Source organism: Aulonocara sp. 'chitande type north' Nkhata Bay, linkage group LG18, assembly GCF_057382095.1.
Source record: "Aulonocara sp. 'chitande type north' Nkhata Bay isolate Kocher_YH1m ecotype deep benthic linkage group LG18, A_spYH_male_GT1.1, whole genome shotgun sequence".
Taxonomy (NCBI): Eukaryota; Metazoa; Chordata; class Actinopteri; order Cichliformes; family Cichlidae; genus Aulonocara; species Aulonocara sp. 'chitande type north' Nkhata Bay.
Genome location: NC_141361.1, coordinates 5393078 through 5418146, shown reverse-complemented (window position 1 = coordinate 5418146; position 25069 = coordinate 5393078). Strand labels below are relative to the sequence as shown.

General features: G+C 40.9%; 3 protein-coding genes across 5 annotated transcripts; all 3 read right to left on the bottom strand.

Moving 5' to 3' along the window:
• Positions 1–1335: 1335 nt before the first annotated feature.
• LOC147307785 (uncharacterized) lies at positions 1336–5919 on the bottom strand. The gene is made up of 2 exons (XM_086273182.1): positions 5600–5919; positions 1336–5113 (listed from the first exon to the last, which is right to left on the bottom strand). The coding sequence occupies exons 1-2, from the start codon at positions 5844–5846 to the stop codon at positions 4569–4571; spliced, it is 792 nt and encodes a 263-aa protein (XP_086129308.1). The 5' UTR covers positions 5847–5919; the 3' UTR covers positions 1336–4568.
• A 5117-nt stretch (positions 5920–11036) lies between these two features.
• LOC147307784 (tripartite motif-containing protein 16-like) lies at positions 11037–12716 on the bottom strand. Of its 3 annotated transcripts, none has more exons than XM_086273064.1 (2): positions 12225–12701; positions 11037–12116 (listed from the first exon to the last, which is right to left on the bottom strand). In XM_086273064.1, the coding sequence occupies exons 1-2, from the start codon at positions 12699–12701 to the stop codon at positions 11037–11039; spliced, it is 1557 nt and encodes a 518-aa protein (XP_086129190.1). The 3 variants fall into 3 exon arrangements, with proteins under 3 accessions (XP_086129190.1, XP_086129189.1, XP_086129191.1); XM_086273063.1 differs by having other exon boundaries at positions 11037–12528; positions 12592–12701; XM_086273065.1 differs by having other exon boundaries at positions 11037–12716.
• A 3564-nt stretch (positions 12717–16280) lies between these two features.
• LOC147307783 (uncharacterized) lies at positions 16281–20686 on the bottom strand. Its single transcript, XM_086273174.1, has 2 exons — positions 18842–20686; positions 16281–18355 (listed from the first exon to the last, which is right to left on the bottom strand). Exons 1-2 carry the CDS (start codon positions 19086–19088, stop codon positions 17811–17813), a joined length of 792 nt encoding a protein of 263 aa, XP_086129300.1. The 5' UTR covers positions 19089–20686; the 3' UTR covers positions 16281–17810.
• Positions 20687–25069: the final 4383 nt, after the last annotated feature.

Genomic DNA, 25069 nt, shown 5'->3' with positions numbered 1-25069 from the left:
CATCCACACAGGTGTTCACACACACAAGCTACACCTTTCTTGGCTGCTACCTCAAACCACATTATGCGATGTCAATCTTGCGTGCTGCACAATCACATTCAGTATTTAATATTTACTGTTATTTACACTTAGCTAGATTATTGCAATGGTGTTGTGTTATTATGTTGCTCTCTTTTTTGCTTGTTTTCTCTTATTTTCTTCTCTCAACAGGTGACCTGGGAGATATTTTTTAAGTGCCCTTTCTCACTGTCCCTCTTCCCCTTTTCTTTCTTTCTTTCTTTCTTTCTTTCTTATCCCCCAGTCATGTCTGTCCTATCTGTAACAACTGAAAATAAATTAAAATAAATAAATAATAACAAAGGTTGATCAAATGGACCAATATGGCAAGGCCGTGATGGTCCATTTGGTAAATTAAGTTAGTTGGGCATCTTTTTTGGCCTTCAGACAATAATTCTGATGGCTAAAAAACGAAACGGGACAACAACAAGAAAAGAAAGAAAGAAAAAAGTAATAAAAATGTATCTAAAACATATTTTAAGATGAATCTTTTTATGACTGAGTAAAAAAAAATGCTAAAATTCGAGTGCAGTGTTGAGTAAAATGGTTTTATTAAAATTTAATTGACCCTTTGAAATTATTTGTTGGAAGTCTTAAATCCCACTGAACAGGGGAAGAGAAAGAGACAGAGACACAAAGATAGCAACACAGAGGTAAATAAACATGGAGACAAGACACTGAGAATAAGACAGAAGGGGAAATGCCCAAAGTCTCATATCTCTGACAAGTTAAGTCACTTTTATTCATAAAAAAACCCAGAACTTAAATATAATTATAAACCACACATAAACATAATCATAGAACAATTAAAAGTAAAACATACCAAAAACACATCAAATGGAGAGTGAAGCAAATATTATTAATAACAACAAATGCACATATTAATAATATAAACCAAAATCCTTCAATAAAAAGGCTACAAACAGAAACAACAATTTGAAACAGCAATAAGAAAACAGTGAAAGTGACTACAGATATAGACCTTCCTAGGGAGGCCTGAAGTGCAAACATACCCTCTACACTCCCTTCATAAAACAGGGGACCATGATTACCACCATAGTTGGCCGGTCTGAAGGCACTGACCTCAACTTCCATACAATGTTTGAGCAGGACAACCAGGACAGACCCACAACATACAGAGCCTTAAGTGACCGCAGGCAAATCTCATCCACCCCACCACCACAGTGATGGGCAAGTCTCCCTGCCCACTGTACAAAATGTGCTTCACAGACGTTGTTTCATGTTGTAAAGATTGTGCCTTAAAAAAATAGCCACAAGAAGTTTTAAAGAAATCTTTATTTCACTTTTAAGACACATAACCAACACCAACATACGAATCAACAGGATGAGCACATGCTGAAATTCAGTCTTCATGAAAATCAAGATTAAATCACAAAATGTTTGGTCTCATGTGTGTTTCTTTCCAGCTTTGACTCTGTGGAGTAAAACCTCTCCACTAAACAAAAAAATAAAACATCTCAGCAACTTTTTTGTCACCTCCACAGCTCAACACGATACAAATATCACATCAAATGAATGTAAATACGTGTTTCATCTTCATTACAGGTTTTAATGGAATATGCAACAAACAGAATTAGGGCTGTGACATATCATATGATCTGCAATAATACTGGTATAAATGTTTACAAAAAAGTGTGTTTAGAGGAACATCATGTGTTTGCATTCACCCCAATGAGTCAACCCCAGTCATGTCTCACAGCCAGAGCCATATGTCGGGCTCCAGTCACAGTTTGGTAGCTGAATGTTCGCAAAATATGCAAGAAAACTTTTCCCACTGAAAGTGAAAAAAGCAAACCTGTTACAACACTTTAAGCAAAAACACACTTGAGTACAACCGGGCTGTGAAGGCACGTGAGCAGGAGATACTAGCAGCAGTGATGTGCGACCCAAAGGTAAACAAATGATTCAACCATGCATCACTGGAGCACTCGCGAGTTACATTTCATATAACAGCAAGAGCAGTCAGTGGATGGAAATTACTGATGTGCTACACGGTGGAAAAGCAGGAGGTTAAAAAGCTCGACCCAAGATGAAACAAACCAGGTAGAATTTCTTTTCCTTATATGCAGAGGTGGAAAGAGTACTAAAATATTTTACTCAAGTAAAAGTACTATTACTTTGCTGAAATTTTACTCAAGTACAAGTAAAATTACCTGTCTAAAAATGTACTCAAGTAAAAGTAAAAAGTAGCTCATTTAAAATGTACTCAGAGTAAAAGTTACATAGTTACTTTTCTGTCAGCAGGAGGACAGCCGCTTCTGAGTAGTGCAAAAAAGGACAGTGGGATATAAATCTCAAAGTAGTTCTTTTTTAGTGAAAAGAAAAACTTTACAAATTAAAGTGCAGTGGCAGTTAAACTGCAAGTCTATACATGAAAATGGATAATGGTCACCAAACCAATCAACCAAACCAAACCGTCAGGTATCACAGTGTTTTCAATACAAAACCATATCATTCTTTCACATGAGAATGTGTTCTAAACTGTCAAATAAGAGAACAAGTACTGAACTGAACGGCAGCTGCTTTAAAAATGTTTTTGAATTTTTTAAACTTGGCCCTGCCCTACTGTACCTCTAGATTAAAGTTCCTTTGTATCCATCCTAGAGTGTTACTCTCTGAACTTCCTGTTAATTTTGAGGAGCAGTTGATTTTCAGAGTTAGTAGAGTTCATCCTTGCTCACTTTGCAGTGAACAGTAGTCCAGCACAGCTAAAGAGACGCTCGAAGGCAGCTGAGGCAGGCAGGCCAGTGTTAAGTTTGAGAGAAAGTTTTTTGATGTCCCTAATAAGACATCAATGCATTACATAGCTACCGCTGGTAAATTATACCAATATACCTCGTGGGGTTTTTTTTATTGGACAGTAACAGGCTAGTTAACGGGAGGTTGCAAGTGCTAATTAACAAGTAACAGAAGTCAGCTGTCTTTGACTAATCTAAGGTAAGTGAGCGCTCTGTTATTCTTTTGCCTGCAGTGTGAACATATGTGGGTTAAGTAAGAAAGTAGCCGCTTCTGTCTTTAATTTAACTATTTTTTTAAATAAATTCTTATTATTAACAAACAGGAAAAACGTAGGTAAACACATTTTCTTTTGGCAATTTACCAACCCAGTAAAAAAAATGTAAGTTGCGTGGACAACAACGTGCCCGATTACAGCAAGTTGCTAGTACCAACCAACGTTATCTGTGTTCTTCACAGATGTCTTAACTTAATGTGATTAATTTGAACACAGCCTTTTTGCTACCATAACGGTACGAGTTGTATTTAACTTACCTCCACATGCTTGCGCAGGTTTGATGTGGAATTTTTAAAAGCTGCTAACTCGGTCTCTCTGGGCAAACACAGCTTACACTGCATAATAAAGCTGTTGCCTTTCTTGCACTTGAAGCCGAAATGGTCCCTTAAATACGGCCAGGGGTTCACATCCGTTTCTTCGAGTTCAGGGTCAGCAGAATTCGACGGGGCTTCTTTTTTCACTGGATCCATAACACCGATGTCAGACTCCATCTTTAACGTGACCTTAGCGCCAATTTGTTCTACTACCCATCATTCCCTGCAGTATTTCCGAAGTGCAATGGTTTTTTTAATTTACTCAGTAACGGGTGTGATTGAAAACGTAGCGAACTACAATACTTTTTAAAAAATATACTTAAGTAAAAGTAAAATTACAGACTTGAAAAATGACTTTAAAAAGTACAAATACACAAAAAAACTACTCAATTACAGTAACGCAAGTAAATGTAATTCGTTACTTTCCACCTCTGCTTATATGACAGAATTGTGCAGGCTCCGCATTACAAGGTTATTTTGGATATTAAGCTAGAGTGTAAGCACTTGTAATACACTTTTCTTAAAACTTCCAGGAAAAACACCCCTGAGGATACTTATGTGCTCATATTTCATGTATGCCGTGTCACTAACATTGCACTATAATGTTGTTCATAGAGTATTTAAAGGTAGAATGGGAGGCAGAGCCTTCAGCTTTTAAGATTAGACTTAAAACTTTCCTTGTTGCAGATGGGGGTCCCTCCCTGAGCCTGGTTCTGCTGGAGGTTTCTTCCTGTTAAAAAGGAGTTTTTCCTTCCCACTGTCGCCAAAACGCTTGCTAATAGGGGGTCATATGACTGTTTGGGTTTTCTCTGTTTTCATTGTATTATTGTTGGGTCTTTACCTTACAATATCAAGCACCTTGAGGTGGCCACATTTTCACACTTTGAATTAGCTAAGCTGTCATCAGTGACAGCAGCTCACTGGAAGAGAAAGATGGAAAATCCATCATTTACTTACACATATAAATGCTGCTGCCTGCCGAGCTGATAAAATGTACATTATTTTTTTTAAATGTAAGTTTCTTGAAATATTATTTTGAGGCTATATCTCCCACCCCTACATACAATAAACAATACAGAGTTTTTTAAGGAAGGAGGTCATCTGATCTGCTCTGATCTGGCTTCTCAGTGGACTGCTTCATCTGACAGTTCTCCCACTTTTAACTAGTGTGAATCCTCATGTGTCTTTGTAACTGTATCCTCTGAATGAAGCTTTTCACCTGTGTGGATTCTCATGTGAGTTTTCAAGTTTATCATCAGGCTGAATCTTTTTCCGCAGGTGCTGCAAGAATGTGGCTTCTCACCTGTGTGAACCCTCATATGTCTCGTTAGTTTGGATCTGTACTCAAAGGTTTTTCCACAAATCTCACATTTCACAAACTTTTTACTTGTGTCAGTTTTACGCTGACTCTCTGACACAGGAAAGTTGTCTTGCTGATCTCTGCTCTCTGGTTCAGGAGAGCTGGAAGAAAGGAGATGTTCACTGTCCAGCTCTGGCTCACTTTCCTCATAAGTAGGAGCCACCATGAAGATAATAATGCCTTCAGTCTCCTGCTTCACTACAAGCTGATCTACGTCCTGACTGGTGCAAGGTTCCTCCTCTTCCTCTTTTATCTGTGGAAGCTCCGGATCCTCCTGGTCGAGGCTGAAGTTTCTCTCCTGGTCCCCAAAAACCAGTTCCTCCTCACATTCATGCTGTTGTGGGAAAGCTGAGGTGACAAATGGACAAAATTACTTGTCTTAGATAAATATAGAAGTATAACAAGAATGACTACTCGGCAGTGGTGTCTACAGCTGTCCATTTCCAACTCTACAACAGAGTTTAATCAAAATATCATCAGAAATATCATCATATCATTTACCCAGACCTGGAAACTGTTAAAATAAGATTTCATGCACTCACTTCTAACACGTTAGTAAATTTCTATGCACCAATCACAGTTTGTCCACCAATTACTGTTGGAAAGATGTTTATGTAAATGATAAGACAAACATCAGACAGAAGGGGAAATTTAAAAGTAGGATTAAAATATGGGGATAAAAAGCAGCGAAGCTCTCAGAAAACCTCGACTAACAATCAGCTGAGTTTATTTAAACACTGGCCTTGAAGAACTCTGATGTGTTTCCAAAATATCTTTATTGAATGAATTAAAGTCATATTAATTTTTAGGTAAGACCATTACGGTTTTACATACCCCTGCTGTGTAAGTTCATTTCAGGTTTCCAGATGTTATCCAGCTGTCTGAGCTGCTCTTCTTCAGTCCAGATGAGGCCTTCATCCTCCTGTTTGAGTACAATCTTTTCTACGTCATCGCTGATGCAGAGTTCCTCCTCTTCCTCTTTGATCTGTGGAGGATCTGGGCCCTCCTGGTCCAGACTGGAGTTCCTCTCCTGGTTGGAGACCTGCTGGTCATACAGGCCCTCCTCTTCCTCACACTTCATGTTAGGGGGAGATCTTGAGGAACAAAGGGTCACTGAGGAAAAAGGTTAATAATGTGATGACAGGAAAACACATCTGAGCAAATATAGTCCACTCTGAGCATGTCCTCATATGGGAGTGAAATTTAAACTGTACAAACGTGAACAATGAAAGTGTAAGTTACTCTCGAGCTCTGATACTCTTATTAGGAAAGTTCAGAGTACAAATCATTCAGGTAGCTGCTGCCAGCTTCACGCTGCAAGTAAATGTTTGTCATTGTTGTAGATTAAACTGAAAATCTCACAGTGCCATAGCAGATAAGTACCAGTCAGGTTTCACAGCCAGTCATTGCACAGAATCAACCCAACTAAAGTCATCAGTGATCTGAAGATTATTAGGGACTCAGAGTTTCAGTCTTAGTTCTATTTGATCTCATTGCTGCCTTTGATACTGTTGATCATGACATTTTAAATCAAAGGTTTCATCATTTAGTTGGTTTAACTGGACAGTTCTCAATTGGCTCTCGACCTTTGACCCAGTTAAACCTCTCAGGTCATCAGGTTCAGATCTGTTAACTGTTCCCAAAATCAGATGTAAGTGTGCTAAGAGTGTGTTCAGTTACTGTGCTCCTGTTCTTTGGAGCATGCAGCCATAGTTTGCCTGCTGTGGCTGCATTCAAAACTAACAACTATGTTTCCATGCTTTGTGAATAACACTGACATCTGTGAGATTTGAGCTGATTTAGTTCGAGTTAAGACTGTTTATTAGAACATTACAAAGTTATTTTAAAAACTTCATCATTTTCTTGAACCCAAATATAATTCAGTTGAAAAATATACATTTTAAAATGAGGTGAGGATGGTGGGGGAGGCACGATGGTCTTGTAGGGTTAGACCCTGATTAAGGGGTATTTTTGAAAGTAAAGCCCATCTCTCAAAGTCCCTGCCGGCCTGCCTCCACCTCGGGAAGTCTGTGGGTGCAGACGGACGTGAGGAGCACCACAGGCGGCAGAGGACTGTCTGTAGCCCCGGAGTGAGGGTCAGAGAGCCGAAGCAGACAGCGAACTGTGGCACAGTGCAGAAAACAGAAGCTTTCCCTCCCTGCCTCCTTTATCTTAATCTTCTAAATAAATCTTCTATAAAGGCACTTTCTCTCGGTCTCAAGGTTTGTTTAATGCTAAAAGTTGACCGTAAAAAAGAGACGCACTTGTGTGATTAGCCGCTCCCTGATTTCAGTATGTTAGCCTACAAGCTGAGCTCTGATCAGGTCCTACATGAGTTGTATTCTTGTGTTAGTCCACTGAGACCATCGCAGTTTTACCTGTTATGCGTAACTTTATCTCGGGTTTCCGGCTGATATCCAGCAGTCTCTGCTGAAGGTTGATCTCATACTGGACGATCAGACGTTCTGTTAACCTCAGAGCAGATTTCTTCTGCAGCAGTCAGCCGGTCTCTCCACTATTGCTTCTAAACGAACAATAAAAAAAATGTAATTATAGAAAAACACTTCTGAGAAGATAAAGTTTTAGTTAAAGTCTGTAATGAGGGCATGTTGCTCACATTTGCAGGTGAAATTAAAAGTGTGTAAAAATGAAGTTATTTGTGCACTCTGATGCAAATGAGAACTTGAGTTCTGACATTTTTCAGCAACATTAAGAGTAAAAAAAACCTTTCAAACAAAAAAGAACTCACTTATTACTGACTGACTGATGATCTATTTTGGAGTTGATCTCGAAACTGATCTACATCTTGATATTTTTCAAAATAATCTTCACTATTGGGGGTGGCTGTAGCTCAGGCGGTAGAGCAGATCATCTACTGATCGGTTCGATTCCCGGCTTCACCTAGTCTGCATTTCAAATATCCTTGGGCAAGATACTAACTCCAAGTTGCCTCAAGTTGCTCTTTGATCTGTGGAATGTGTGTCTGAATGTTGGTAGAAAGCACTAAGAAAAATGTGCTTGTGCGAATGGGAGTGAGTGGGTGAATGCACAAGTTTTGTAAAGCGCTTTGAGTGCTCAAGATTGAGTAGAAAAGCGCTATATAAGAACCAGTCCATTTAAAACTCCCTGTCATGTTTTCACGAATACACATTAAATAGATCTGACTGATACAAACTGTAGGTTTAATATTAATGTTAACACTTCAGAAAAGCCATTACAGTTTTACCGCTGGTCTGTAAATCTTTCTCAGGTTTCCAGATGTTATGCAGCTGTCTGAGCCGCTCTTCCCCGCTCCAGACGACGATGCCTTCATCCTCGTGTTTCACTACAAGCTGTTCTCCCTCTTGACTGATGCAGAGTTCCTCCTGTTCCTCTTTGATCTGTGGGGGATCTGTGTCCTCCTGGTCCAGATTGAAGTTCCTCTCCTGCTTCCAGACCTGCTGGCCAGCCAGATCTTCCTCCTCCTTACACTTCATGTTGATGTGGGACTTGAGGAACAAAGTAAAAAGAAAAAGATTAGACAGGTAAAGGTGCAGCCTCAGTCAGCAGGGCTGTACACTGTGAGCATGTTGCTCACATATGTGAGAGAGGTTTGTACAAATGTTTCAGAAGCACCATGTGACTCCCTCTCTTTGTTGGAAAGTCTTATTAATTCACTTTATAACTATTACTTTGAAGATAAATTTCTACCATCACAAAAATATTATGACCTCTTTAAAAACAAACAACGGCAACTACATGACTTAAATTCCATGTTTAGATGAAGGTAATGGTCAATGCCTTTTGACAGGGGAAAAACCTCCACACAGAAGAATCTTACTTGGCTGAATCATAAATTATTCACCATGATTAAAACTGCAGATGAGCAATAATCTGCATTTTATTTTAGCCAAAGAGGAATGTTTCTGTTTGTCTGTGATCTGACTTTTTCTGCTGGGTCCAAATTTCATTTTATCCTGTGTAAGTTTGTTTCTCTTCCTGTTAACTAGCAAAGTCAAAATCACCTTGATTCATTTAACTTTAATTCAATTATAAATGTAATCATTTTATTGAACAATTAATTTCATTTCAATGAAAAACAATTACTTAAAAGAAAGAGATTAAGTTGGAGAGAGACATGTGGCCATCTTTTAGTGAGTTAGACCCTGATTAAGGGCTATTTTTAAAAGTAAAGCCCATCTCTCAAAGTCCCTGCCGGCCTGCCTCCACCTCGGGAAGTCTGTGGGTGCAGACGGAGGTGAGGAGCACCACAGGCGGCAGAGAACTGTCTGTAGCCCCGGAGTGAGGCGTCGTGAACCGAAGCAGACAGCGAACTGTGGCACAGTGCAGAAAACCGAAGCTTTCCCTCCCTGTTTGGTTTTGATGTGTCTCATGAAAGTCTATTGTTAAAAGTTTACCTTTAAAAAAAACGGACGCACTTGTTTGATTAGCTGCTCTCTGATTTTAGCCTGTTAGCTTACAGACTGAGCTCAGATCGTTCCTGTGTTAGTTCATTGAGAACATCACAGTTTTACATACCTGCTGCGTGACTTCATCTCGGGTCTCCGGCTGATATACAGCAGTCTGAGCCAGTGGCGGATCTCATCATCCTGGACGACTGTTTTTAATGTTTTTAACCACGGAGATTTCTTCTGCATCATCAGTCTCTCATTGTTAAACTCTCCCAGAAACTGAAGACAGTTGTGCCATTTCCGCGCTTCTTCTTCTTCTATTGAGTAGACGGCAGACTACACATGTCCAAGGGTAATACTGTCCTCCTCAGGCCATTGGCATCAAGTCAAAGCCTTAAAGTCTGGTACTTTGCGCATGGTCATTTTTTACGAACAGCAGAATCACAAGACAAAGCGTGCCAATGTTTATACTTTTCACTGTGACTGCCAAATAGATGAAAAAGTAGATGTTAAAAAACAACTTATAGTTTTGTCATTGGGCTGGTAGAAAGCTATGAGTTTCTGTCCCTTTGTCTGACCTTAGAGACTTATTTTAAAAGGAAACATTACAATCCTTTAAAGCAAGTATTTTCACCTCTGTTCCCCCCTCTGTACTTAGCTTTTTTGTTGTCATGTCAGTAATTGTCCAGTTGATGGCTCCCTTGGATCACAAGCCTGTCTCATGAGTCCAAGTGAATATATTCTTAATAAACAGCTTTGAAGAATTTGTGACCAACTTTGTTTAATTCGGAACATCATCATCATGAGTCAAACTCACTCTTGGATCTACAAAATATTTAACAAAAACAAACATCACTGAATCATAAGGTATTTGCTCCAACTCTTAGTCCAGAAACACATGAGTGAACTAGATCAGCTGCTCCTCCAGTTCAGCTGTGGATTTATATCATTATTTATATTTGTAAAGTGGATATGCAGTTTTTCAGTACTAATATAAGCATTTTATATCATTGCTTTATTGACAGATGTTTGGTGTTCAAGGTCAGGCATCAGTTTGAAAAAAACAAACAAACACACTGAGTTGAACTTGAACTTCCTACTGACAAAAACTAAAATTGGTGCAAAAATAACCAGAAACATATAAGAAGCATCCTGGAGGTGCTGCAGACAAGATAGGACCAATAACATGTCAACAGGAAATCCTTTTTACTAATTTGTTTATTTCTTTTTAGATTTTTACTCTCCATTTTAAGCCATGATGTTTGCTGATACTGTGTTCCTACTGTTTGTTCTCATTAATAGTTCTGTTTTTAACATTCTGTGCTGAAGCTGGAGGAAATGTTTCTACAGTGTCAGATGATACAGCTCCAAACTAAATAAGTGACTAACTAACGATGCTTTAATACACTTTACTATAAATTATGATATAGTGCACTTTCTTAAAATTTCTTATTGCTCTGTAATTAATTGTTTTCTTTATAAATGTACAAATGAGAATAAAATCTGTGTGATAAAGGAAGGTCTGTAGACTTCTCTGTTAAGATCAGTGAAGAGAAACAACAACATACAAATACCTAAGAAAAATATTCAGTAAACATTTAGAAGATAGAGAAGTTTATGTTGTCATGTGGAGAAATTTTTCAAATAAAAATATCCATAAGCATTGATAGTCTCCATGGCTGAACAGACACAGGAAAGAGCTCCACCTATAAAACGTAAAAACATCAAGACAACATGTTGAAGATGTCGAGGTACTGCCCATAATGTTTGACTGACATCTGATTTATGTGCAGCACATAAATACCACAATAATGATGGAGAGAAACTAAAAGGGAACTAAAATACAGATTTAAACTTACAACAATATGAAAGACTTCAGTCTATTTCACTTTAATCAACTCAGCAGTGGCTCCAATTCGCCAAAGCCTCAGTCCAGCATAGAGCGGCTGAGTGAATGTGGTCTGGACTCTGTGGAGGAGAGTCATGGTTTCAGAGACGCTGTAGAAGGACAAAATACCTGCTCTGTGATCCAGGTACACTCCTACTCTGGAGGAACGAGGACCTGAGACACGAGTTTTAATGTCATTGTACCAAAATATATAACTGTTGTTGTCACAATATAATGACCAAGATTTGTCATTATGTCCAAATAAACATTCATATCCTTTTCTGCTGATATTCTTGTATGCGACTGCTACATAAACTCCCCCTCTCCACTCCACCTCCCAGTAACAACGTCCAGTCAGACTCTCTCGACTCAGGACCTGCTCATATCCAGTGAATCTGTCTGGATGATCAGAATAAGACTGTTGTTGTTTCATAAATGTTGCTTTTCTGTTCCCCTCTGATAATAACAGCCATGTGTTTGCTGTGTTTGGATCCAGTGTGATTTCACATGAATATTTTAAGAATCCAGCTCTGGTCTTTGGCTCTGGTTGTGACAGTGAAACATCCACTTCAGTGACTGTCAGTGAGATGTTTGTCCATTCCTCTCTCAGAATGTCCTGTAGTTTATCTCTGACCTCTGACACAGCTGCTGTCACATCCTCAAAGTAGCTCAGAGGACGGATATTGATGCTGGATGAGTCTGTAGACTCACTGAGTGCTGACAGTGAGGGGTAGTTGTGTAGAAACTGGATGTGATCCTCTGTGTGTGAGAGCTGCTTCAGCTCAGCATCTTTCCTCTTCAGCTCAGTGATCTCCTGCTCCAGCTTCTCCTGAAGCTCTTTGACTCGACTCACTTCAGTTTCCTGCTGGGATCTGATCTGCTGCTTCACATCAGAGCTTCTTTTCTGGATGAGATGGATCAGCTCAGTGAAGATCTTCTCACTGTGCTCCACTGTTTGATCAGCAGACTGATTGATGGCCTCCACCTCCTGTTGAAGCAGCTTCACATCTTTCTCTCTGTCCTGGATTCTCTGCTGGATGTTTTGTCGACTCACCTCCAGCTCTCTCTGCCTCTCAGTCCTTTCTGCTGCAGCTGAGACTGTGTCGTGGCCTTTATGTTCATCCACAGAGCAGAGATAACAGATACTCTGCTGATCAGTACGGCAGAACATCTTCATCACCTCATCATGACGAGAGCAGATGTTCTCCTGGAGCTTCTTGGAGGGCTCCACCAGCTTGTGTTTCTTTAATGGAGCCACATCATAATGAGGCTGAAGGTGTTTCTCACAGTAAGATGCCAGACAGACTAAACAGGACTTGAAGGCTTTCATTTTTCTTCCCGTGCAGACATCACAGGCCACATCTTCAGGTCCAGCATAGCAGTGATCAGCAGGAGCAGCTTGGAGTCCAGTCTTCTTCAGCTGCTCCACTAAAACTGCTAACATGGTGTTTTTCTCCAGGACAGGCCTCGCTGTGAAAGTCTGTCTGCACTGAGGGCAGCTGTAGATTTTCTTCTTTTCCTCTTCATCCCAGAAGCTTTCAATACACTTCATGCAGTAGCTGTGTCCACAGGGAATAGTCACCGGATTCTTCAGTAGATCCAAACAGATCGAACAAGAGAAGGTTTCTCGGTCCAGCTGAACACTTTTCTGCGCCATTTCACCCAACAGTGTCAGTGACTGTGTGAGTTTCACTTCCTCAGAACTGAAACTGCTCTGATCTGAACAACATAGGTTTCTGTAGCGAATGGGATCTGTCAGCTCTTATACGTCACCACATGTTGGTTGCACCCATCTTCAAACTGCAGATCAGAAGGGGAGGGAACAAGGGAACATGTGGACAGAGAGGAGGTGCTGAGTTAGAGAGCAGGAAGAGGGAGGGTTATCAGACACTAATTCAATCCTGGAACATGTGAGCCTGTGAGTTTTTCATTTAAAAATAGCACTGCTCAGCCTTTAAAGTTGTTAAATAAACTTAACATTTAAAAGACAATCTTTTTATGTAAATTAGTTTAAATTATCATTTTAGTCATTACAGGATATCAAATACTGCAGCTGAACTAAGAAATTGTTGTAGAAAAAAGCAATAAAAGGTCGTTCCCCCTCTGTCCCCTCCTGGTCACCTGTGCCTCAATTTTATGAGATGAGATGGATCAGCTCAGTGAAGATCTTCTCACTGTGCTCACTGTTTTATCAGCAGACTGATTTTATTCCACAACCTAGACATCCACATTACTCACACTCTCATAACACATACATATAGGGCCTTGGGATCGGGCATGTTATACGGTGTCCAGAGGACAGTCTTTGTATTCAACCTCACCTCTGGCGCCGGTGCCCACCTCTCAGTTTTAAATGCATGTAGACATTGAGGGTTCTCAGGAGGGGCCGTGCTGTACAGTACATGTACAGTGTCCATTTGTGTCTGTATCCAGGTTGGATGAGCGCCGAGTATTTGTATATGTGTGTGTAACAGGGCAGCCCTTAGCGGCTGGAAACACAGTGAGACAGACCAAGGCAAGTGTAGTGGAACAAAGTATTTATTTGCTCTATGGCTCTCCTTACAACAATTAACTTGTCGAGCTTCTTCACAGCACAAAAAATCCATCCTCTAATGACAACTGGCAGCCTTAAATATGTTCAGCTGTCACAGACTTAACCATTATTCCACTCTCAGGTAAATTCTTAAATCCCAACCTTCCACCACAGTATACAATATATCAATAAGAATAAATAAATACATAAATACATCTTCACATTTACATATTAATAAATATTTCACACTTTAATGTTACACCAAACCCAATATTATAAAAACCCAGAAACCCAAGCACAAAAAGATTCACCACACTCTCTTTACCAATGGTCTCTCCCGGAACCTTTAAATGGTGTCTGGACCCCCGGGGAAACATTTGCCCAAACACCTTGAAGAGGACACAGGCAAGAAAGGTGAGTAATCATTAACTTACAAACACTTATTTGCACCACTTTTATCCCTAGATTTCACACACACATTTGCCTTAGTTTTCCTTCTTGGTAAACCTTAATCACAATCTCAATCACCATTCTTCTCTCCTGACAGACAACCACCACATTCCTTGACGAGGAGCAGCTGTGCAGGATCTGAAATAAGGCTACCAACTGATTTTAAAATTCCCAATAAATAGACAATAAATATTTAAACTGCTTGTGTGCAAATCCATGCTTAAAGTGCAATGCTCATAAAGTGCTTGATAAGGTGCTTTTAATAAAGTGAAAGGTGTGCTCTAAAGTGCTATACATATAATATAAATAAATGCAGTAAGGGAGTCCTCTTCCTTACAGTGTGCATGAGGGTGGGAATGCATGTTTAGGTCTGTGTGCGCCTATTCGTCTGTGTCTATATGTCAGCTCGGGTCTTACACTCCACCCCCTTGGAACATCTCAGGCCCTCCAAGGTATGGAGGCTTATTTCCCCTCACCACACTCCCTGCTGGTGGCTGATGCCCTCAGACATCGGTGCGTTCTTGGTGTCCAGGGCTGGACGCTCAGGTTTGTACCAGCTTACTCCCCGGTACGGCTGCTTGGTGGGGCCTGGTGCCCGTGGCTTGGTCGGGCCCCTTGCGGGGGCTCGATTCACTCTGGCACAGCTGACTGCCGGCAGAGCCCGCGTGTACGTCACTGCAGCCCCCTCTGGCTTCTGCTCTGTGGCTGTTGGGTGACCCCTCATCTGGGGTTCTCCTCAGCTCTTCCCAGGAAGGTGGCACGGTTGCCCCTCCGGTGGTCCTCTTTGGGCGCTCGCACTCTGGGGGCCTCTGGATGTCTGGGGCCTGGATCTCCTCCATGCCTGCTTCATGCCCTGGGGGACGGGGCTGTGGCTCCCCACACCTTCTAGCAGATCGTTACATGGAGAAGCCTTTTGAATAGACGAGCACTCATCCACACAGGTGTTCACACACACAAGCTACACCTTTCTTGGCTGCTACCTCAAACCACATTATGCGATGTCAATCTTGCGTGCTGCACAATCACATTCAGTATTTAATATTTACTGTTATTTACACTTAGCTAGATTATTGCAATGGTGTTGTGTTATTATGTTGCTCTCTTTTTTGCTTGTTTTCTCTTATTTTCTTCTCTCAACAGGTGACCTGGGAGATATTTTTTAAGTGCCCTTTCTCACTGTCCCTCTTCCCCTTTTCTTTCTTTCTTTCTTTCCCCCAGTCATGTCTGTCCTATCTGTAACAACTGAAAATAAATTAAAATAAATAAATAATAACAAAGGTTGATCAAATGGACCAATATGGCAAGGCCGTGATGGTCCATTTGGTAAATTAAGTTAGTTGGGCATCTTTTTTGGCCTTCAGACAATAATTCTGATGGCTAAAAAACGAAACGGGACAACAACAAGAAAAGAAAGAAAGAAAAAAGTAATAAAAATGTATCTAAAACATATTTTAAGATGAATCTTTTTATGACTGAGTAAAAAAAAATGCTAAAATTCGAGTGCAGTGTTGAGTAAAATGGTTTTATTAAAATTTAATTGACCCTTTGAAATTATTTGTTGGAAGTCTTAAATCCCACTGAACAGGGAAAGAGAAAGAGACAGAGACACAAAGATAGCAACACAGAGGTAAATAAACATGGAGACAAGACACTGAGAATAAGACAGAAGGGGAAATGCCCAAAGTCTCATATCTCTGACAAGTTAAGTCACTTTTATTCATAAAAAAAACCCAGAACTTAAATATAATTATAAACCACACATAAACATAATCATAGAACAATTAAAAGTATAACATACCAAAAACACATCAAATGGAGAGTGAAGCAAATATTATTAATAACAACAAATGCACATATTAATAATATAAACCAAAATCCTTCAATAAAAAGGCTACAAACAGAAACAACAATTTGAAACAGCAATAAGAAAACAGTGAAAGTGACTACAGATATAGACCTTCCTAGGGAGGCCTGAAGTGCAAACATACCCTCTACACTCCCTTCATAAAACAGGGGACCATGATTACCACCATAGTTGGCCGGTCTGAAGGCACTGACCTCAACTTCCATACAATGTTTGAGCAGGACAACCAGGACAGACCCACAACATACAGAGCCTTAAGTGACCGCAGGCAAATCTCATCCACCCCACCACCACAGTGATGGGCAAGTCTCCCTGCCCACTGTACAAAATGTGCTTCACAGACGTTGTTTCATGTTGTAAAGATTGTGCCTTAAAAAAATAGCCACAAGAAGTTTTAAAGAAATCTTTATTTCACTTTTAAGACACATAACCAACACCAACATACGAATCAACAGGATGAGCACATGCTGAAATTCAGTCTTCATGAAAATCAAGATTAAATCACAAAATGTTTGGTCTCATGTGTGTTTCTTTCCAGCTTTGACTCTGTGGAGTAAAACCTCTCCACTAAACAAAAAAATAAAACATCTCAGCAACTTTTTTGTCACCTCCACAGCTCAACACGATACAAATATCACATCAAATGAATGTAAATACGTGTTTCATCTTCATTACAGGTTTTAATGGAATATGCAACAAACAGAATTAGGGCTGTGACATATCATATGATCTGCAATAATACTGGTATAAATGTTTACAAAAAAGTGTGTTTAGAGGAACATCATGTGTTTGCATTCACCCCAATGAGTCAACCCCAGTCATGTCTCACAGCCAGAGCCATATGTCGGGCTCCAGTCACAGTTTGGTAGCTGAATGTTCGCAAAATATGCAAGAAAACTTTTCCCACTGAAAGTGAAAAAAGCAAACCTGTTACAACACTTTAAGCAAAAACACACTTGAGTACAACCGGGCTGTGAAGGCACGTGAGCAGGAGATATTAGCAGCAGTGATGTGCGACCCAAAGGTAAACAAATGATTCAACCATGCATCACTGGAGCACTCGCGAGTTACATTTCATATAACAGCAAGAGCAGTCAGTGGATGGAAATTACTGATGTGCTACACGGTGGAAAAGCAGGAGGTTAAAAAGCTCGACCCAAGATGAAACAAACCAGGTAGAATTTCTTTTCCTTATATGACAGAATTGTGCAGGCTCCGCATTACAAGGTTATTTTGGATATTAAGCTAGAGTGTAAGCACTTGTAATACACTTTTCTTAAAACTTCCAGGAAAAACACCCCTGAGGATACTTATGTGCTCATATTTCATGTATGCCGTGTCACTAACATTGCACTATAATGTTGTTCATAGAGTATTTAAAGGTAGAATGGGAGGCAGAGCCTTCAGCTTTTAAGATTAGACTTAAAACTTTCCTTGTTGCAGATGGGGGTCCCTCCCTGAGCCTGGTTCTGCTGGAGGTTTCTTCCTGTTAAAAAGGAGTTTTTCCTTCCCACTGTCGCCAAAACGCTTGCTAATAGGGGGTCATATGACTGTTTGGGTTTTCTCTGTTTTCATTGTATTATTGTTGGGTCTTTACCTTACAATATCAAGCACCTTGAGGTGGCCACATTTTCACACTTTGAATTAGCTAAGCTGTCATCAGTGACAGCAGCTCACTGGAAGAGAAAGATGGAAAATCCATCATTTACTTACACATATAAATGCTGCTGCCTGCCGAGCTGATAAAATGTACATTATTTTTTTTAAATGTAAGTTTCTTGAAATATTATTTTGAGGCTATATCTCCCACCCCTACATACAATAAACAATACAGAGTTTTTTAAGGAAGGAGGTCATCTGATCTGCTCTGATCTGGCTTCTCAGTGGACTGCTTCATCTGACAGTTCTCCCACTTTTAACTAGTGTGAATCCTCATGTGTCTTTGTAACTGTATCCTCTGAATGAAGCTTTTCACCTGTGTGGATTCTCATGTGAGTTTTCAAGTTTATCATCAGGCTGAATCTTTTTCCGCAGGTGCTGCAAGAATGTGGCTTCTCACCTGTGTGAACCCTCATATGTCTCGTTAGTTTGGATCTGTACTCAAAGGTTTTTCCACAAATCTCACATTTCACAAACTTTTTACTTGTGTCAGTTTTACGCTGACTCTCTGACACAGGAAAGTTGTCTTGCTGATCTCTGCTCTCTGGTTCAGGAGAGCTGGAAGAAAGGAGACGTTCACTGTCCAGCTCTGGCTCACTTTCCTCATAAGTAGGAGCCACCATGAAGATAATAATGCCTTCAGTCTCCTGCTTCACTACAAGCTGATCTACGTCCTGACTGGTGCAAGGTTCCTCCTCTTCCTCTTTTATCTGTGGAAGCTCCGGATCCTCCTGGTCGAGGCTGAAGTTTCTCTCCTGGTCCCCAAAAACCAGTTCCTCCTCACATTCATGCTGTTGTGGGAAAGCTGAGGTGACAAATGGACAAAATTACTTGTCTTAGATAAATATAGAAGTATAACAAGAATGACTACTCGGCAGTGGTGTCTACAGCTGTCCATTTCCAACTCTACAACAGAGTTTAATCAAAATATCATCCGAAATATCATCATATCATTTACCCAGACCTGGAAACTGTTAAAATAAGATTTCATGCACTCACTTCTAACACGTTAGTAAATTTCTATGCACCAATCACAGTTTGTCCACCAATTACTGTTGGAAAGATGTTTATGTAAATGATAAGACAAACATCAGACAGAAGGGGAAATTTAAAAGTAGGATTAAAATATGGGGATAAAAAGCAGCGAAGCTCTCAGAAAACCTCGACTAACAATCAGCTGAGTTTATTTAAACACTGGCCTTGAAGAACTCTGATGTGTTTCCAAAATATCTTTATTGAATGAATTAAAGTCATATTAATTTTTAGGTAAGACCATTACGGTTTTACATACCCCTGCTGTGTAAGTTCATTTCAGGTTTCCAGATGTTATCCAGCTGTCTGAGCTGCTCTTCTTCAGTCCAGATGAGGCCTTCATCCTCCTGTTTGAGTACAATCTTTTCTACGTCATCGCTGATGCAGAGTTCCTCCTCTTCCTCTTTGATCTGTGGAGGATCTGGGCCCTCCTGGTCCAGACTGGAGTTCCTCTCCTGGTTGGAGACCTGCTGGTCATACAGGCCCTCCTCTTCCTCACACTTCATGTTAGGGGGAGATCTTGAGGAACAAAGGGTCACTGAGGAAAAAGGTTAATAATGTGATGACAGGAAAACACATCTGAGCAAATATAGTCCACTCTGAGCATGTCCTCATATGGGAGTGAAATTTACAACTAACTGTACAAATGTGAAAAATGAAAGTGTAAGTTACTCTCGAGCTCTGATACTCTTATTAGGAAAGTTCAGAGTACAAATCATTCAGGTAGCTGCTGCCAGCTTCACGCTGCAAGTAAATGTTTGTCATTGTTGTAGATTAAACTGAAAATCTCACAGTGCCATAGCAGATAAGTACCAGTCAGGTTTCACAGCCAGTCATTGCACAGAATCAACCCAACTAAAGTCATCAGTGATCTGAAGATTATTAGGGACTCAGAGTTTCAGTCTTAGTTCTATTTGATCTCATTGCTGCCTTTGATACTGTTGATCATGACATTTTAAATCAAAGGTTTCATTCTTACTTGGCTCTCGGCGAAGGCGGTCGCACTTTTCTCCTCTCCTCCTTCCCCTTATCTTCCCTGCTTAGCCTCTTGTGTCCTGTCTTGTCTCGCGTGCACTACTTTTCCCTGGAACAGTCTCTCACTGTCGTTCTCTAAAACCTAACAGAGAATTATGGATTTGATCAACTGGTCTCTGAACGCTATTGACACCCTCTTCTCAACGAGAAGTCTGGGCTCGGGAGAGCCCGAGTGCCCTGGAGGGACTTTCCCTGCCGGATACACGATGGATGGGTGGTAAACCTGGAGGATCTTGTGCCTGGCGGGACTGTCTATCGAGGACGCTGAGGATATCTACCTATTCGGAACCATGATAACAGGGTTCTTGCTGATCGGAGCTGGCTTGGCCCTGACTTATCGGAGAAATAAGAGAGCGGAACCAGCTGTTCAAACTCCCCCTAAGCTGACCGCTGGAATTGAAGCGATGGGACGAGGCGCGGCCTCCCACACCGAACGCAGCATGGTTAACACCTTGGAGACGCTTACAGCTGCCGTGAAGACTCAAACTAACACCATTGAGCGTATGATGGGATACATCAGAGAGGGGCCTGCTCACAATAACACCCTTGAGCGAAAGTTGGATAACATCGCAGAACGGCTCACTGCAGCTGTGGGGTCTCAGAACCAAAAGAATGACAACACCACGGAACAGAAGCTTGATACCATCATGGGGAGGCTCGCAGCGCTCCAACGGGAAATCGAGGCCCCAGTGTCAGAGTGCTAAATTCGCTGCTCGCATAAAGGAGAAATCAACAATATTCAACATTTGGACACCACGGCGCCAGCTGCTAGGCCCAAGGCTGGAGCCCACCAAAACAACTCCCTGATAACGACTGTGTGATGACTATTCTTCCCATCCCATGAAGGACACCTGGATCGGCTGGAGGACTGTTTACTTAGCCTGATACAGCGAAGGACACTGTCTCAGCTGAACTATGGACACGCACACACATACACTTACACTGATAAGCACGCACTCATCCCCCTCCCTTCCAAACGCCTTCGATGCTTGTTCCTGCGGGGGAAGGCAGCGGGTCTGCGTGCCGCGCTGAAATGATAGCATGGTGCAGGACGACTGCTGTGTTCCTTCGAATCACCCCCCACCCCCCTATCCATCCCCTGTGGCTTGTCATGTGCTCTGATGTTGTGATGTGGACATTAATGTGCTCTCTGTGCAGAGGAGTTTTTTTGTTTCCTGTTCTCATGCTGTCCTCCCATAGGTTGCCCAGCGTGTGAAGAGGTCTCTTTTTTTCCTCTTGTACTTTTCCCAATGTTGTGTAATTTTTTCAGTGTTATTCTCCCAACGCTGCCGGTCTCCGACTGTATTCCCATGTGATGTCTTGTTGTTGTGTGTGTAAGTCGGGGGGGGTCCTATTCCTCTGTGGGGCAACCTGCATATGGCCAATAAAGCATTCATTCATTCATTTAGTTGGTTTAACTGGACAGTTCTCAATTGGCTCTCGACCTTTGACCCAGTTAAACCTCTCAGGTCATCAGGTTCAGATCTGTTAACTGTTCCCAAAATCAGATGTAAGTGTGCTAAGAGTGTGTTCAGTTACTGTGCTCCTGTTCTTTGGAGCATGCAGCCATAGTTTGCCTGCTGTGGCTGCATTCAAAACTAACAACTATGTTTCCATGCTTTGTGAATAACACTGACATCTGTGAGATTTGAGCTGATTTAGTTCGAGTTAAGACTGTTTATTAGAACATTACAAAGTTATTTTAAAAACTTCATCATTTTCTTGAACCCAAATATAATTCAGTTGAAAAATATACATTTTAACATGAGGTGAGGATGGTGGGGGAGGCACGATAGTCTTGTAGGGTTAGACCCTGATTAAGGGGTATTTTTGAAAGTAAAGCCCATCTCTCAAAGTCCCTGCCGGCCTGCCTCCACCTCGGGAAGTCTGTGGGTGCAGACGGAGGTGAGGAGCACCACAGGCGGCAGAGAACTGTCTGTAGCCCCGGAGTGAGGGTCAGAGAGCCGAAGCAGACAGCGAACTGTGGCACAGTGCAGAAAACAGAAGCTTTCCCTCCCTGCCTCCTTTATCTTAATCTTCTAAATAAATCTTCTATAAAGGCACTTTCTCTCGGTCTCAAGGTTTGTTTAATGCTAAAAGTTTACCGTAAAAAAGAGACGCACTTGTGTGATTAGCCGCTCCCTGATTTCAGTATGTTAGCCTACAAGCTGAGCTCTGATCAGGTCCTACATGAGTTGTATTCTTGTGTTAGTCCACTGAGACCATCGCAGTTTTACCTGTTATGCGTAACTTTATCTCGGGTTTCCGGCTGATATCCAGCAGTCTCTGCTGAAGGTTGATCTCATACTGGACGATCAGACGTTCTGTTAACCTCAGAGCAGATTTCTTCTGCAGCAGTCAGCCGGTCTCTCCACTATTGCTTCTAAACGAACAATAAAAAAAATGTAATTATAGAAAAACACTTCTGAGAAGATAAAGTTTTAGTTAAAGTCTGTAATGAGGGCATGTTGCTCACATTTGCAGGTGAAATTAAAAGTGTGTAAAAATGAAGTTATTTGTGCACTCTGATGCAAATGAGAACTTGAGTTCTGACATTTTTCAGCAACATTAAGAGTAAAAAAAACCTTTCAAACAAAAAAGAACTCACTTATTACTGACTGACTGATGATCTATTTTGGAGTTGATCTCGAAACTGATCTACATCTTGATATTTTTCAAAATAATCTTCACTATTGGGGGTGGCTGTAGCTCAGGCGGTAGAGCAGATCATCTACTGATCGGTTCGATTCCCGGCTTCACCTAGTCTGCATTTCAAATATCCTTGGGCAAGATACTAACTCCAAGTTGCCTCAAGTTGCTCTTTGATCTGTGGAATGTGTGTCTGAATGTTGGTAGAAAGCACTAAGAAAAATGTGCTTGTGCGAATGGGAGTGAGTGGGTGAATGCACAAGTTTTGTAAAGCGCTTTGAGTGCTCAAGATTGAGTAGAAAAGCGCTATATAAGAACCAGTCCATTTAAAACTCCCTGTCATGTTTTCACGAATACACATTAAATAGATCTGACTGATACAAACTGTAGGTTTAATATTAATGTTAACACTTCAGAAAAGCGATTACAGTTTTACCGCTGGTCTGTAAATCTTTCTCAGGTTTCCAGATGTTATGCAGCTGTCTGAGCCGCTCTTCCCCGCTCCAGACGACGATGCCTTCATCCTCGTGTTTCACTACAAGCTGTTCTCCCTCTTGACTGATGCAGAGTTCCTCCTGTTCCTCTTTGATCTGTGGGGGATCTGTGTCCTCCTGGTCCAGATTGAAGTTCCTCTCCTGCTTCCAGACCTGCTGGCCAGCCAGATCTTCCTCCTCCTTACACTTCATGTTGATGTGGGACTTGAGGAACAAAGTAAAAAGAAAAAGATTAGACAGGTAAAGGTGCAGCCTCAGTCAGCAGGGCTGTACACTGTGAGCATGTTGCTCACATATGTGAGAGAGGTTTGTACAAATGTTTCAGAAGCACCATGTGACTCCCTCTCTTTGTTGGAAAGTCTTATTAATTCACTTTATAACTATTACTTTGAAGATAAATTTCTACCATCACAAAAATATTATGACCTCTTTAAAAACAAACAACGGCAACTACATGACTTAAATTCCATGTTTAGATGAAGGTAATGGTCAATGCCTTTTGACAGGGGAAAAACCTCCACACAGAAGAATCTTACTTGGCTGAATCATAAATTATTCACCATGATTAAAACTGCAGATGAGCAATAATCTGCATTTTATTTTAGCCAAAGAGGAATGTTTCTGTTTGTCTGTGATCTGACTTTTTCTGCTGGGTCCAAATTTCATTTTATCCTGTGTAAGTTTGTTTCTCTTCCTGTTAACTAGCAAAGTCAAAATCACCTTGATTCATTTAACTTTAATTCAATTATAAATGTAATCATTTTATTGAACAATTAATTTCATTTCAATGAAAAACAATTACTTAAAAGAAAGAGATTAAGTTGGAGAGAGACATGTGGCCATCTTTTAGTGAGTTAGACCCTGATTAAGGGGTATTTTTAAAAGTAAAGCCCATCTCTCAAAGTCCCTGCCGGCCTGCCTCCACCTCGGGAAGTCTGTGGGTGCAGACGGAGGTGAGGAGCACCACAGGCGGCAGAGAACTGTCTGTAGCCCCGGAGTGAGGCGTCGTGAACCGAAGCAGACAGCGAACTGTGGCACAGTGCAGAAAACCGAAGCTTTCCCTCCCTGTTTGGTTTTGATGTGTCTCATGAAAGTCTATTGTTAAAAGTTGACCTTTAAAAAAAACGGACGCACTTGTTTGATTAGCTGCTCTCTGATTTTAGCCTGTTAGCTTACAGACTGAGCTCAGATCGTTCCTGTGTTAGTTCATTGAGAACATCACAGTTTTACATACCTGCTGCGTGACTTCATCTCGGGTCTCCGGCTGATATACAGCAGTCTGAGCCAGTGGCGGATCTCATCATCCTGGACGACTGTTTTTAATGTTTTTAACCACGGAGATTTCTTCTGCATCATCAGTCTCTCATTGTTAAACTCTCCCAGAAACTGAAGACAGTTGTGCCATTTCCGCGCTTCTTCTTCTTCTATTGAGTAGACGGCAGACTACACATGTCCAAGGGTAATACTGTCCTCCTCAGGCCATTGGCATCAAGTCAAAGCCTTAAAGTCTGGTACTTTGCGCATGGTCATTTTTTACGAACAGCAGAATCACAAGACAAAGCGTGCCAATGTTTATACTTTTCACTGTGACTGCCAAATAGATGAAAAAGTAGATGTTAAAAAACAACTTATAGTTTTGTCATTGGGCTGGTAGAAAGCTATGAGTTTCTGTCCCTTTGTCTGACCTTAGAGACTTATTTTAAAAGGAAACATTACAATCCTTTAAAGCAAGTATTTTCACCTCTGTTCCCCCCTCTGTACTTAGCTTTTTTGTTGTCATGTCAGTAATTGTCCAGTTGATGGCTCCCTTGGATCACAAGCCTGTCTCATGAGTCCAAGTGAATATATTCTTAATAAACAGCTTTGAAGAATTTGTGACCAACTTTGTTTAATTCGGAACATCATCATCATGAGTCAAACTCACTCTTGGATCTACAAAATATTGAACAAAAACAAACATCACTGAATCATAAGGTATTTGCTCCAACTCTTAGTCCAGAAACACATGAGTGAACTAGATCAGCTGCTCCTCCAGTTCAGCTGTGGATTTATATCATTATTTATATTTGTAAAGTGGATATGCAGTTTTTCAGTACTAATATAAGCATTTTATATCATTGCTTTATTGACAGATGTTTGGTGTTCAAGGTCAGGCATCAGTTTGAAAAAAACAAACAAACACACTGAGTTGAACTTGAACTTCCTACTGACAAAAACTAAAATTGGTGCAAAAATAACCAGAAACATATAAGAAGCATCCTGGAGGTGCTGCAGACAAGATAGGACCAATAACATGTCAACAGGAAATC